We start from the raw sequence: 12,510 nt of genomic DNA on the forward strand, positions 1-12,510 counted from the left end.
ATACTTAAAGAATCGGTAGATGCATTATTTTATAACAAAGAGTCTCAAGTTTCACACAAATGTGTGAAGTGGCATTATGATTCGATGTAACTACCATTTGTGATGCGGCAAACATCCCACCGGTAATCAATTTTTTCCCACACTCGTTGCAGCAAATCGGGCGTAACTTGTGCAACGGCGGCGTAGATTCGATTTTTCAAGCCCTCTAAGTTGTTTGGCAGGAGAGGAACATACATACGGTCTTTAATGAAACCCCAGAGAAAGAAATCCCGTGGTGCCAAGTCTGGGGAGCAAGGTCGCCGTGGGATTGGCTCTTCACGGCCGATCCACCAACCTCGGAAGCGATTATCGAGGAAATGAGGTAGTGCACCGTCTTCCAGTTAGTAAACCATCCCATCTCCGGCATCTTCATCGATCTGTGGAATTAAAAAGTTTTCGAACATATCAAGATACACAATACTTGTGACAGTTTTCTCCATGAAAAAGAGGGACCGTACACTTTTAGTTTGTTAAGGGCACAAACAACATTAATTTTTGGGCTGTCACGAACGTGTTCCGGGGTTGCAAGTGGATTTCCGCTCAACCTAATATTTTCAAGATAATCATCAACACGCGGGCGACCTGATGATTTATCGTGTCGCAGTGAACATCCCGTCTCAACAAAGTTCTTGTGCCAGGGGTAAATTGTAGGTCTACTTGGAGGTTCTTTAGCATATTCAGAGCGAAAGTTTTGCCGAACAGTTGTTCCTTTCAAGAAACCGAAACACGCAGAGGGTACACTCTGCACAAGTGAAAGTGACCATTTAAATTGTACTCTACGCTGGCGGCGAAATGGAATATTGTCGCATTACATGAATCAAACATGAGGTTGTTTGCTACAAAATCGACGGTTCTGCAAGTTATCGCCGGCCGGGGTGGCCGAGCGGTTCTAGGCGCTACAGTCTGGAACCGCGCGACAGCTATGGTCGCAGGTTCGAATCCTGCCTCGGGCATGGATGGTTGTGATGTCCTTAGGTTAGTTACGTTTAAGTAGTTCTAAGTTCTAGGGTACTGATGACCTCAGAAGTTAAGTCCCATAGTGCTCAGAGCCATTTGAACCATTTAGAACACTGGTCGGCAAATATGAAGCGAAGATCGATTAGTAGGTGCTGAATCAAGCGCCCCTATCACGAGAGAGGCCAGAGACACACTGACAAGCAATATGGATTAATAATGTCGTGGAATGTTCTTAGCCAGTCTGAGGGCGAAAGGCGGTGAGCGTGTTCTTAAGAAGCCCCGCGGCTGATACATTTGCATGCAGTGAGTGAAAGCGAGAACGGCGTCGTCTGTTGGCGTACGCAGCGCCACCAGTAGGAATACAGCAAGTCCTGTAGATGGCGTGGTTCGCGGTGGTGCCTGCTAGGGGCTCGTTGAAGTGTTGCCTCTTCTGCGCTGATGTGAGCGTCGTGCGGCTTACCGTGTGTGGTCAAGACCGACAGTAGACACCGTCGACACTGCAATGACCTGCAGAATAATTAATCGAATATGCGGTGGTGTGGCGCCGATTATCAACCTAACAAGAAGGCGCCTGAAGGATCAGGCCGAAATACTTTGAGATTGCGGTCAGAAGGCAGCTAGTTTGGAGTGTACTACTTCCCGACTTCAGTAGGCCCTTGGAGACTTGGGGGAAAAAACTACACATGACGGTGCTGAGAAACCGCAAGATATTATCTACACACGAAACAAAAGAAGAGAAACCGGAGTATCCAGTTTGTCATTATTTGACTAAGAGATATAAACATCTTCAAGCATACACCCCCATCTTTGCTTTCCAATGATGCAGATGAGAATGCGCCTAGTTCATTTGTGTCTCGTGTGAATAACGTAAGATAAATACTAAATAAAATAGATCACATCGGTGTAGGCCTTAGTAGAAATGCCTTTAGGAGTAATTAATGTGAATAATATAACATATGATAGAAACCAGACACTGAGAAATGCAGCCACAGTCAGATAAGCGCAGCTAACAGAGCAGAGAAAAAAGCGAGCGCTGCAAATATGAGGCTCGTGGGAATTGGCCCCTTGAAGTCCGCGCCTGTTGTCGCTGTGACGGCAACCCAAACTACAGGTTTGCTCGCGAGGCAGTATCACACCAGGCGGTCACGAGGAATAATGCGAGTTTCTCTTCTGGTCCCATCGAATAGTGCAACGACCTTATTGTTTTACGTAGTGTCCAAGGAGTTAATTTATCTGTTTATCTGAAACGTCCTAATACACCGACGCTAACCAGATCACAGCGTTCGAGAGACAACTGCTCATCAGGTGGGGTCGCAGACATAGCATGCATCGACGTTTCATTAATTGTTTCAGAAATGGTCCTCCAAATCCTTCCTGATCTTTGTATAGCTTCCTAATCCACTAGTTTGGTAAATTTTGGACAGAGTCTACACTTCTGGAAGTAGACGAGCAGCCACTGCATCATGATATATATTACTAATGCTCCGTGGGTTATGCGGGTCTTTCTACATTCTCACTCAGTTTCTACACCGTTCAACAGTTCCGGTTTCGAGGGAATCTAGTAAGACACTGATCACACACTGAAACAAAGCGATCGAAATGAGGTAACGCTGATAGGTTCGCAACACACCTAACGTACTGATGACGCGATAGGATCTTAACTGAGCAAGTCTCCTGGAAAAACTTACTTATCAGAGTCTGTGGTGGCCTACAGTAGTTTTACAAATCTATTCGGAGGAAGAACTATTGCCGGTAAGCCAGAGTGTCGGCTCGAATCTCATTCTTCTTATCTTCATATACATAGGAGGAAACAATACAGCGTTATTACAAATGACTGAAGCGATTTCACAGCTCTACAATAACTTTATTATTTGAGATATATTCACAATGCTTTGCACACACATACAAAAACTCAAAAAGTTTTTTTAGGCATTCACAAATGTTCGATATGTGCCCCTTTAGTGATTCGGCAGACATCAAGCCGATAATCAAGTTCCTCCCACACTCGGCGCAGCATGTCCCCATCAATGAGTTCGAAAGCATCGTTGATGCGAGCTCGCAGTTCTGGCACGTTTCTTGGTAGAGGAGGTTTAAGCACTGAATCTTTCACATAACCCCACAGAAAGAAATCGCATGGCGTTAAGTCGGGAGAGCGTGGAGGCCATGACATGAATTGCTGATCATGATCTCCACCACGACCGATCCATCGGTTTTCCAATCTCCTGTTTAAGAAATGCCGAACATCATGATGGAAGTGCGGTGGAGCACCATCCTGTTGAAATATGAAGTCGGCGCTGTCGGTCTCCAGTTGTGGCATGAGCCAATTTTCCAGCATGTCCAGATACACGTGTCCTGTAACGTTTTTTTCGCAGAAGAAAAAGGGGCCGTAAACTTTAAACCGTGAGATTGCACAAAACACGTTAACTTTTGGTGAATTGCGAATTTGCTGCACGAATGCGTGAGGATTCTCTACCGCCCAGATTCACACATTGTGTCTGTTCACTTCACCATTAAGAAAAAATGTTGCTTCATCACTGAAAACAAGTTTCGCACTGAACGCATCCTCTTCCATGAGCTGTTGCAACCGCGCCGAAAATTCAAAGCGTTTGACTTTGTCATCGGGTGTCAGGGCTTGTAGCAATTGTAAACGCTAAGGCTTCTGCTTTAGCCTTTTCCTTAAGATTTTCCAAACCGTCGGCTGTGGTACGTTTAGCTCCCTGCTTGCTTTATTCGTCGACTTCCGCGGGCTACGCGTGAAACTTGCCCGCACGCGTTCAACCGTTTCTTCAGTCACTGCAGGCTGACCCGTTGATTTCCCCTTACAGAGGCATCCAGAAGCTTTAAACTGCGCATACCATCGCCGAATGGAGTTAGCAGTTGGTGGATCTTTGTTGAACTTCGTCCTGAAGTGTCGTTGCACTGTTACGACTGACTGATGTGAGCGCATTTGAAGCACGACATAAGCTTTCTCGGCTCCTGTCGCCATTTTGTCTCACTGCGTTCTCGAGCGCTCTGGCGGCAGAAACCTGAAGTGCGGCTTCAGCCGAGCAAAACTTTATGAGTTTTTCTACGTATCTGTAGTGTGTAGTGACCATATGTCAATGAATGGAGCTACAGTGAATTTATGAAATCGCTTCAATCATTTGTAATAGCCCTGTATAATGTTTCTGGTCATCTGTATATATACGACAGTTGTTCAAGTATATTTTCTACTCTGATGCAAGGAACCCGTCGTCTCCGGTGTCTGGTACACAGTAATCACATTAAGTTTGATTTCGTACCATCATATACCTTTGTAACTGTATTACATTGAAATAATTCGCGCTAATGTGCACCGTGTCTTGTTAGGACACAAACTTCGTTCATTCACTCGCGGTACTTGCTGATGACAACTTTACCCTTCGCACTCAAGCTTGCAATCAGTATTGCTCGCCTCTGTCTTCAGTTAGTCTTTCCTTTCTTGGTGTTCCAATAGGGGCAAATTTTACGTGTGATTTGTACTCACAGAGAGGTATACTCACCGAGACGCGCCCTTTGTTGCATATTACTGTGTTTTCGTTAATACTGTTAATGTGCGAGCAATGTTCTTACAGCCCATAAGTATCGCAATTACTTAATACACTAGCTAGAAAAAAAAAAACAGTTAAATGAGAAGCGTAGCACTACCGGATTCGATTCGGTTTGATGAGACTCAAGTACTGGCAGGCACAAGCGGACACTACGAGTGCTTTACAGAGAAGCTATACAGGGTGTTCCATTGATAGTAACCGGGCCAAATATCTCACGAAATAAGCATCAAACGAAAAAACTACAAAGAACGAAACTCGTCTAGCTTGATGGGGGAAACAAGGTGGCGCTATGGTTGACCCGCTAGATGGCGCTGCCATAGGTCAAACGGATATCAACTGCGTTTTTTTAAAGTAGGAACCCCCGTTTTTTATTACATATTCGTGTATTAGTAAGAAATATGAATGTTTTAGTTGGACCACTTTTTTCACTTTGTGATAGATGGCGCTGTAATAGTCACAAACATATACGAGGTGCGGCTAGAAAAATACCGGACTGATGCTGGAAAAAACATTTATTTACAATTATTTACAATTTCATGTTATCTCCTTCAATGTACTCTCCTCCTCGGTCTCTACACCGCTCCATACGAATTTTCCACTGTTCATAGCAATGCTGCAGATCATTTTCGGTAAGTCCATACATTACTTCCGTCGCTTTTTCTTTTACTGCTTCAACAGTCTCAAATCTAGTTCCTTTCAAAGCTGACTTGACTTTAGGGAAAAGAAAAAAGTCACAAGGGGCCAAATCAGGTGAGTAGGGTGGATGATCTAAGATGGGAATGTTGTGTTTTGCCAAAAACGTCTTCACTGACAACGTACTGTGAGCTAGGGCATTGTCTTGGTGAAGGATCCATGACTTTTTTCTCCACAAATCGTTCCGTTTTCTCCGTACTCGCTCACGTAGGGTAGCCAGGACGCTAATGTAGTAATGCTGATTCACTGTTTGTCCCTCTGGTACCCAATCAATGTGCACAATCCCTTTGATGTCAAAAAAAAAAAAAAACAATCATCATTGCCTTGAATTTCGATGTTGACATTCGTGCTTTTTTTGTCGTGGAGAACCAGGAGTTTTCCAATGCATCGATTGGCGTTTAGTTTCGGGATCGTAAGTAAAAAACCACGATTCATCGCAAGTAATAACATTTTGTAAGAAGGTGGGATCACTTTCAATGTTTTCCAGGATGTCAGAACAAACCATTCTTCGGCGTTCCTTCTGTTCAATTGTGAGACACTTTGGAACCATTTTTGAACACACTTTGTTCATGTTGAAACTTTCATGAAGAATCTGCCTAACACTTTCCTTGTCAACTCCTGTTAACTCAGACACTGCTCTGATTGTTAAGCCGCGGGGGGTTAGCCGAGCGGTCTCAGGCGCTACAGTCGTGGACTGTACGGCTGGTCCCGGCGGAGGTTCGAGTCCTCCCTCAGGCATGGGTGTGTGTGTTTGTCCTTAGGATAATTTACGTTAAGTAGTGTGTAAGCTTAGGGACTGATGACCTTAGCAGTTAAGTCCCATAAGATTTCACACACATTTTTTTCTGATTGTTAAACGGCGATCTTGTCGAACAAGTTTACCGATTTTTTCAATGTTTGCATCAGTTTTTGCTGACAATGGTCTGCCAGTGCGAGTGTCATCACTGGTGTTTTCGCGGCCATCTTTAAATCGTTTAAACCACTCAAACACTTGTGTTCGCGATAAACAATCATCGCCGTACACTTGTTGTAACATTACAAACGTTTCACTTGCAGATTTTCCTAGTTTGAAACAAAATTTGATGTTAACACGCTGTTCTTTCTGTACACTCAACATTTTCCGACGCACAGACAAAACGTCAACTACTTAAAACAGACGCCACGGGCAGACTGAGCGCAGGAGGCAGATGAAACTCGAGCAGTAGGCGGAGCGAGAGTCACGTGACAGGCCACGCGACTTTCAGCCTCATTGCATTCGTTTTATTGTTTCACCAGTACTAGTCCGGTTTTTTTCTAGCCACACCTCGTAAGTACGTGGTATCACGTAACATTCCGTCAGTGCGGACGGTATTTGCTTCGTGATACATTACCCGTGTGGAAATGGACCGTTTACCAATTGCGGGAAAGGTCGATATCGTGTTGATGTATGGCTATTGTGATCAAAATACCCAACGGGCGTGTGCTATGTATGCTGCTCGGTATCCTGGACGACATCATCCAAGTGTCCCAACCGTTCGCCGGATAGTTTCGATATTTACGGAAACAGGAAGCGTTCAGCCACATGTGAAACGTCAACCACGACATGCAACAAATGATGATGCCCAAGTAGGTGTTTTAGTTGCTGTCGCGGCTAATCCGCACATAAGTAGCAGACAAATTGCGCGAGAGTCGGGAATCTCAAAAACGTCGGTGTTGAGAGTGCTACATCAACAACGAGTGCACCCGTACCATATTTCTATGCACCAGAAATTGCATGGCGACGACTTTGAACGTCGTGTACAGTTCTGCCACTGTGCACAAGAGAAATTACGGGACGAAGGCAGATTTTTTGCACGCGTTCTATTAAGCGACGAAGCGGCATTCACCAACAGCGGAAAATCCACGATGGCTGTGACAAGTGGAACATCAGCGACCTTGGCGGGTTAATGTTTGGTACGGCATTATGGGAGGAAGTATAATTGGCCCCCATTTTATCGATGGCAATCTAAATGGTGCAATGTATGCTGATTTCCTACGTAATGTTCTATCAATGTTACTACAAGATGTTTCACTGCATGACAGAATGGCGATGTACTTCCAACATGATGGATGTCTGGCACATAGCTCGAGTGCGATTGAAGCGGTATTGAATAGCATATTTCACGACAGGTGGATTGGTCGTCGAAGCACCATACCATGGCCCGCAGGTTCACCGGATCTGACGTCCCCGGATTTCTTTCTGTGGTGAAAGTTGAAGGATATTTGCTATCGTGATCCATCGACAACGCCTGACAACATGCGTCAGCGCATTGTCAATGCATGTGCAAACATTACGGAAGGTGAACTACTCGCTGTTGAGAGGAATGTCGTTACACGTATTGTCAAATGTTTTGAGGTTGACGGACATCATTTTTAGCGTTTATTGCATTAAGGTTGTATTTACAGGTAATCACGCTGTAACAGCATGCGTTCTCAGAAATGATAAGTTCACAAAGGTCCATGTATCACATTGGTACAACCGAAATAAAATGTTCAAACGTACCTACTTTGTGTATTTTAATTTTAAAAAACCTACCTGTTACCAACTGTTCCTCTAAAATTGTGAGCCATATATTTGTGACTATTACAGCGACATCTATCACAAAGTGAAAAAAGTAGTCCAACTAAAACCTTAAGCCCGCCTCTCGTGGTCGTGCGGTAGCGTTCTCGCTTCCCACGCCCGGGTTCCCGGGTTCGATTCCCGGCGGGGTCAGGGATTTTCTCTGCCTCGTGATGGCTGGGTGTTGTGTGATGTCCTTAGGTTAGTTAGGTTTAAGTAGTTCTAAGTTCTAGGGGACTGATGACCATAGATGTTAAGTCCCATAGTGCTCAGAGCCTAAAACATTAATATTTCTTTACGCACTACACGAGTACGTAATAAAATATGGGGGTTCCTATTTTAAAAAACGCAGTTGATAACCGTTTGACCTATGGCAGCGCCATCTAGCGGGCCAACCAAAGCGCCATCTGGTTTCCCCCTTCAAGCTAGACAAGTTTCGTTTTTTGTAGTTTTTTCGTTTGACTCTTATTTCGTGAGATATTTGGCCCGGTCACGATCAATGGACCACCCTGTAGGCTTTATTATTATTATTATTATTATTATTATTATTACTATTCATCTGTCTTCTTCTGACTGGTTTGATGCGGCCCATCGCGACTTCCTCACCTATGTCAACCTCTTCATCTCAGAGTAGCACTTGCAATCTACGTCCTCAATTATCTGCTGGATGTATTTCAGTCTCTGTCTTCCTCTTCAGCTTTTGTTCTCTAGAGCTCCCTCTAGTACCATGGAAGTCCCTGATGTCTTAAAAGACGTCCAATCATCCTGTCCCTTCTCCTTGTCAGTGTTTTCCACATATTCCTTTCCTCTCCGATTCCGCACAGAACCTCCTCATTCCTTACCTTATCAGTTCACCTAATTTTCAACATTCTTCTGTAGTACCACATCTCAAATACTCCAATTCTCTTCTGTTCCGGTTTTCCAAAAGTCCATGTTTCATTACCATACAATACTGTGCTCCGAAAATACATTCTCAGAAATTTCTTCCTCAAATTAAGGGCTGTATTTGATGCAAGTAGACTTTTCTTGGCCAGCAATGCCCTTTTTGCCAGTGCTAGTCTGCTTTTGATGTCCTCCTTGTTCCATCCGTCACTGGTTTCTTTGCTTCCTAGGTAGTACAATTCTTTAACTCCATCTACTTCGTGACCATCAGTCCTGCTGTTAAGTCTGTCGCTGTTCTCATTTCTGCTACTTCTCATTACTTTCGCCTTTCTTCGATTTACTCTCAATCCGTATTCAGCACTTATTAGACTGTTCATTCCATTCAGCAGAGCATGTAATTTTTCTTGATTTCCACTCAGTATAGCAATGTCATCAGCGAATATTATCATTGGCGTGCTTTCACCTTGAATTTTAATCCCACTCATGAACATTTCTTTTATGCCCATCATTGCTTCTTCGACGTACAGATTGAACAGAAGGGGCGAAAGACTACATCTCTGTCTTACACTGTTTTTAATCCGAGCACTTCGTTCTTGATAGACCACTCTTATTATTTCCCTTTGGCTCTTGTACTCATTGTATACTACCCGTCTCTTCCTATAGTTTTCCCCTGTTTTTCTAAGAATTTCGAACATCCTGCACCATTTTATACTGTCGAACGCTTTTTCCAGGTCGACAAATCCTATGAACGTGTCTTGATTTTTCTTTAGTGGTGCCTCCATTACCAACCACTACGTCAGAATTGCTTCTCTGGTGCCTTTACCTTTCCTAAAGTCAAACTGATCGTCATCTAACACATCTTCAATTTTCTACTCCATTGTTCTGTACATTATTCTTGTCAGCAACTTGGATGAATGCGCTCTTAAGCTGATTGTGCGATAATTCTGGCACTTGTCAGCTCTTGCAGTCTTCAGAATTACGTGAATCTACAGACTATAGAGATTGCTAAACAACACTCTTTCTTAAGCAGAAGGAGGGGTGAGTGAAGCTGAATGATACCTGTAATCTGGTGCTGGATAAGATCTAATCAGTCTTCCGCCTTTGCGAGATAGCAATAGCGAACGATATCAGCCAACAACAGCCATTTGCGGTCGAGCTTTCACGACATGTGAAGTCATGTCTCTGTGCGGGAGCATTTGGAAACGGAATTTTAGTTACTAGGGAGCCAGACAGAGTACGTATCGGACCATCCAAAATCCTACAATCCCAAATGGGGAAGAAAAGTTGAGTTTCAACACGAATTTCATCCGATCACGGAATAGCAGCTCGATATACACTACTGGCCATTAAAATTGCTACACCAAGAAGAAATGCAGATGATGAACGGGTATTCATTGGACAAATATATTATAGTAGAACTGACATGTGATTACATTTTCACGCAATTTGGGTGCATAGATCCTGAGAAATCAGTACCCAGAACAACCACCTCTGGCCGTAATAACGGCCTTCATACGCCTGGGCATTGAGTCAAACAGAGCTTGGATGGCGTGTACAGGTACAGCTGACCATGCAGTTTCAACACGATACCACAGTTCATCAAGAGTAGTGACTGGCGTATTGTGACGAGCCAGTTGCTCGGCCACCATTGACCAGACGTTTTCACTTGGTGAGAGATCTGCAGAATGTGCTGGCCAGGGCAGCAGTCGAACATTGTCTGTATCCAGAAAGGCCGGACAGAACCTGCAATTTGCGGTCGTGCATTATCCTCCTGAAATGTAGGGTTTCGCAGGGATCGAATGAAGGGTAGAGCCACGGGTCGTAACACATCTGAAATGTAACCTGGATTCATCCGAAAAGTTTTGCCATTCGTGCGCCCAGGTTCGTCGTTGAGTACACCATCACAGGCTGTGATGCTGCGCCAAGGGTAACCGCAGCCATGGTCTGCGAGCTGATAGTCCATGCTGCTGCAAACGTCGTCGAACTCTTCGTGTAGATGGTTGTTGTCTTGCAAACGTCCCCATCTGTTGACTCAGGGATCGAGACGTGGCTGCACGATTCGTTACACCCATGCGGATAAGATGCCTGTCATCTCGACTGCTAGTGATACGAGGCCGTTGGGATCCAGCACGGCGTTCGATATTACGCTCCTGAACCCACCGATTCCATATTCTGCTAACAGCCATTGGATCTCGACCAACGCGAGTAGCAATGTCGCGATACGATAAACCGCAATCGCGATAGGCTACGATCCGACCTTTAACAAAGTCGGAAACGTGATGGTACGCATTTCTCCTCCTTACACAAGGCATCACAACAACGTTTCACCAGGCAACGCCGGTCAACTGCTGTTTGTGTATGAGAAATCGGTTCGAAACTTTCCTCATGTCAGCACGTTGCAGGTGTCGCCACCGGCGCCAACCTTGTGTGAATGCTCTGAAAAGCTAATCATTTGCATATCATAGCTTCTTCTTCCTGTCGGTTAAATTTCGCGTCTGTAGCGCGTCATCTTCGTGGTGTAACAATTTTAATGGCCTGTAGTGTATTTTAATGGACGTTTTTTTGTTTGACACGCTGTCTTTAATGTTTTAGTTGGGTAAATTAGACGTTTGTGGACTGTGAATGTCTTGTGGCTGCTTCTCCGCTGTCTTTATGAAAGTTGTAGTCATTAGTGGTGTTTGAAGCCCTCGGTGTGTGTAACGCTTGGTGCGCGGTGTGTTGGCAGCGCTGCTGGAGCGGCACGACCTGCTGCGGCAGGTGAAGGACTCGTCGCTGGAGACGGAGCCCGGCCTGGACGGCTTCCCCGCGTTTCCGCTCTCGCCCACCACCGACTTCAGCTCGCCGGCCGAGGACTCGCTGCCCACCGAGCTGTACCCAGAGTTCGCGCTCAACGCCGTCGTCAAGCCGTCCGACGACCAGGGCGGCTACCTCTTCTCCGTCACCGATCCCGGAAATGAGAAGGTGCTGCTGGGCCTCAAGGTGCGTCTGTGTTCAGTCCCGCTTCTCAGTACCTGACATATATGCTAACTCATTAAAAGTATTTGGAAACCTGAGGCGCGTTCACCCTTCGTTTTGTGACCGCTTGATTGGGTTGGATTGTTTGGGGGAAGAGACCAAACAGCGAGATCATCGGATTAGGGAAGGAAGTCGGCCGTGCCCTTTCAGAGGAACCATTCCAGCATTTGCCTGGAGCGATTTAGGGAAATCACGGAAAACCTAAATCAGGATGGCCGGACGCGGGATTGAACCGTCGTCCTTCCGAATGCGAGTCCAGTGCGCTACCACTGCGCCACCTCGCTCTGTTGACCGCTTGAACGCTGCTGTGGACACTTTACGCGAGACGTCTGAATGTCTGTGGAGAAATTTTTTTTTTTTTTTTACTATAGTGGTGGAGCCCCTCCACGCCCACACCGGCATGATGGCCAAGTCAAAAGGTCTACCGCCATCTCTGCATAAGGGTTAGTTTTCACTGTAGTGAGGTGTCTCAGGATGTGGGTACCGCGATGTTTGGGTACTTCTGGTTAAGGTTAACAATTAATACGCGATCATAGATTGGGTCGAAGTCGAACAGGTAGCGGTTTGAAGGGCAGAGGAAAAAAAGTGCCAATGGAAGAGCCAAGGGTAAAACCTCTGCGATAGTTAGGTCGGGTGGTAAGAGCAGTAGCGGATGTCTTGCTGCCTGCGCTCATCTGGAGATAGATTGGGTCGAAGTCGAACGAAGGGTAGCGGTTTGAAGGGCAGAGGAAAAAAAGTGCCAAGGCAAGAGCCAAGGGAAAAAAACCTCTGCGATAT

At 45.3% G+C, this 12,510-nt stretch overlaps 1 protein-coding gene across 3 annotated transcripts in view; it reads left to right on the forward strand.

The window, feature by feature from the left end:
• LOC126251885 (collagen alpha-1(XVIII) chain-like) overlaps positions 1-12,510 on the forward strand; it is a 733,026-nt gene that overhangs the window by 467,666 nt on the left and 252,850 nt on the right. For all 3 annotated transcript variants that reach the window (XM_049952585.1, XM_049952587.1, XM_049952586.1), the window contains exon 4: positions 11,444-11,697. In XM_049952585.1, coding sequence (XP_049808542.1) covers positions 11,444-11,697 — 254 coding nt within the window. The remainder of the gene's footprint in view (positions 1-11,443; positions 11,698-12,510) is intronic.

Source organism: Schistocerca nitens, chromosome 4, assembly GCF_023898315.1.
Source record: "Schistocerca nitens isolate TAMUIC-IGC-003100 chromosome 4, iqSchNite1.1, whole genome shotgun sequence".
NCBI lineage: Eukaryota > Metazoa > Arthropoda > Insecta > Orthoptera > Acrididae > Schistocerca > Schistocerca nitens.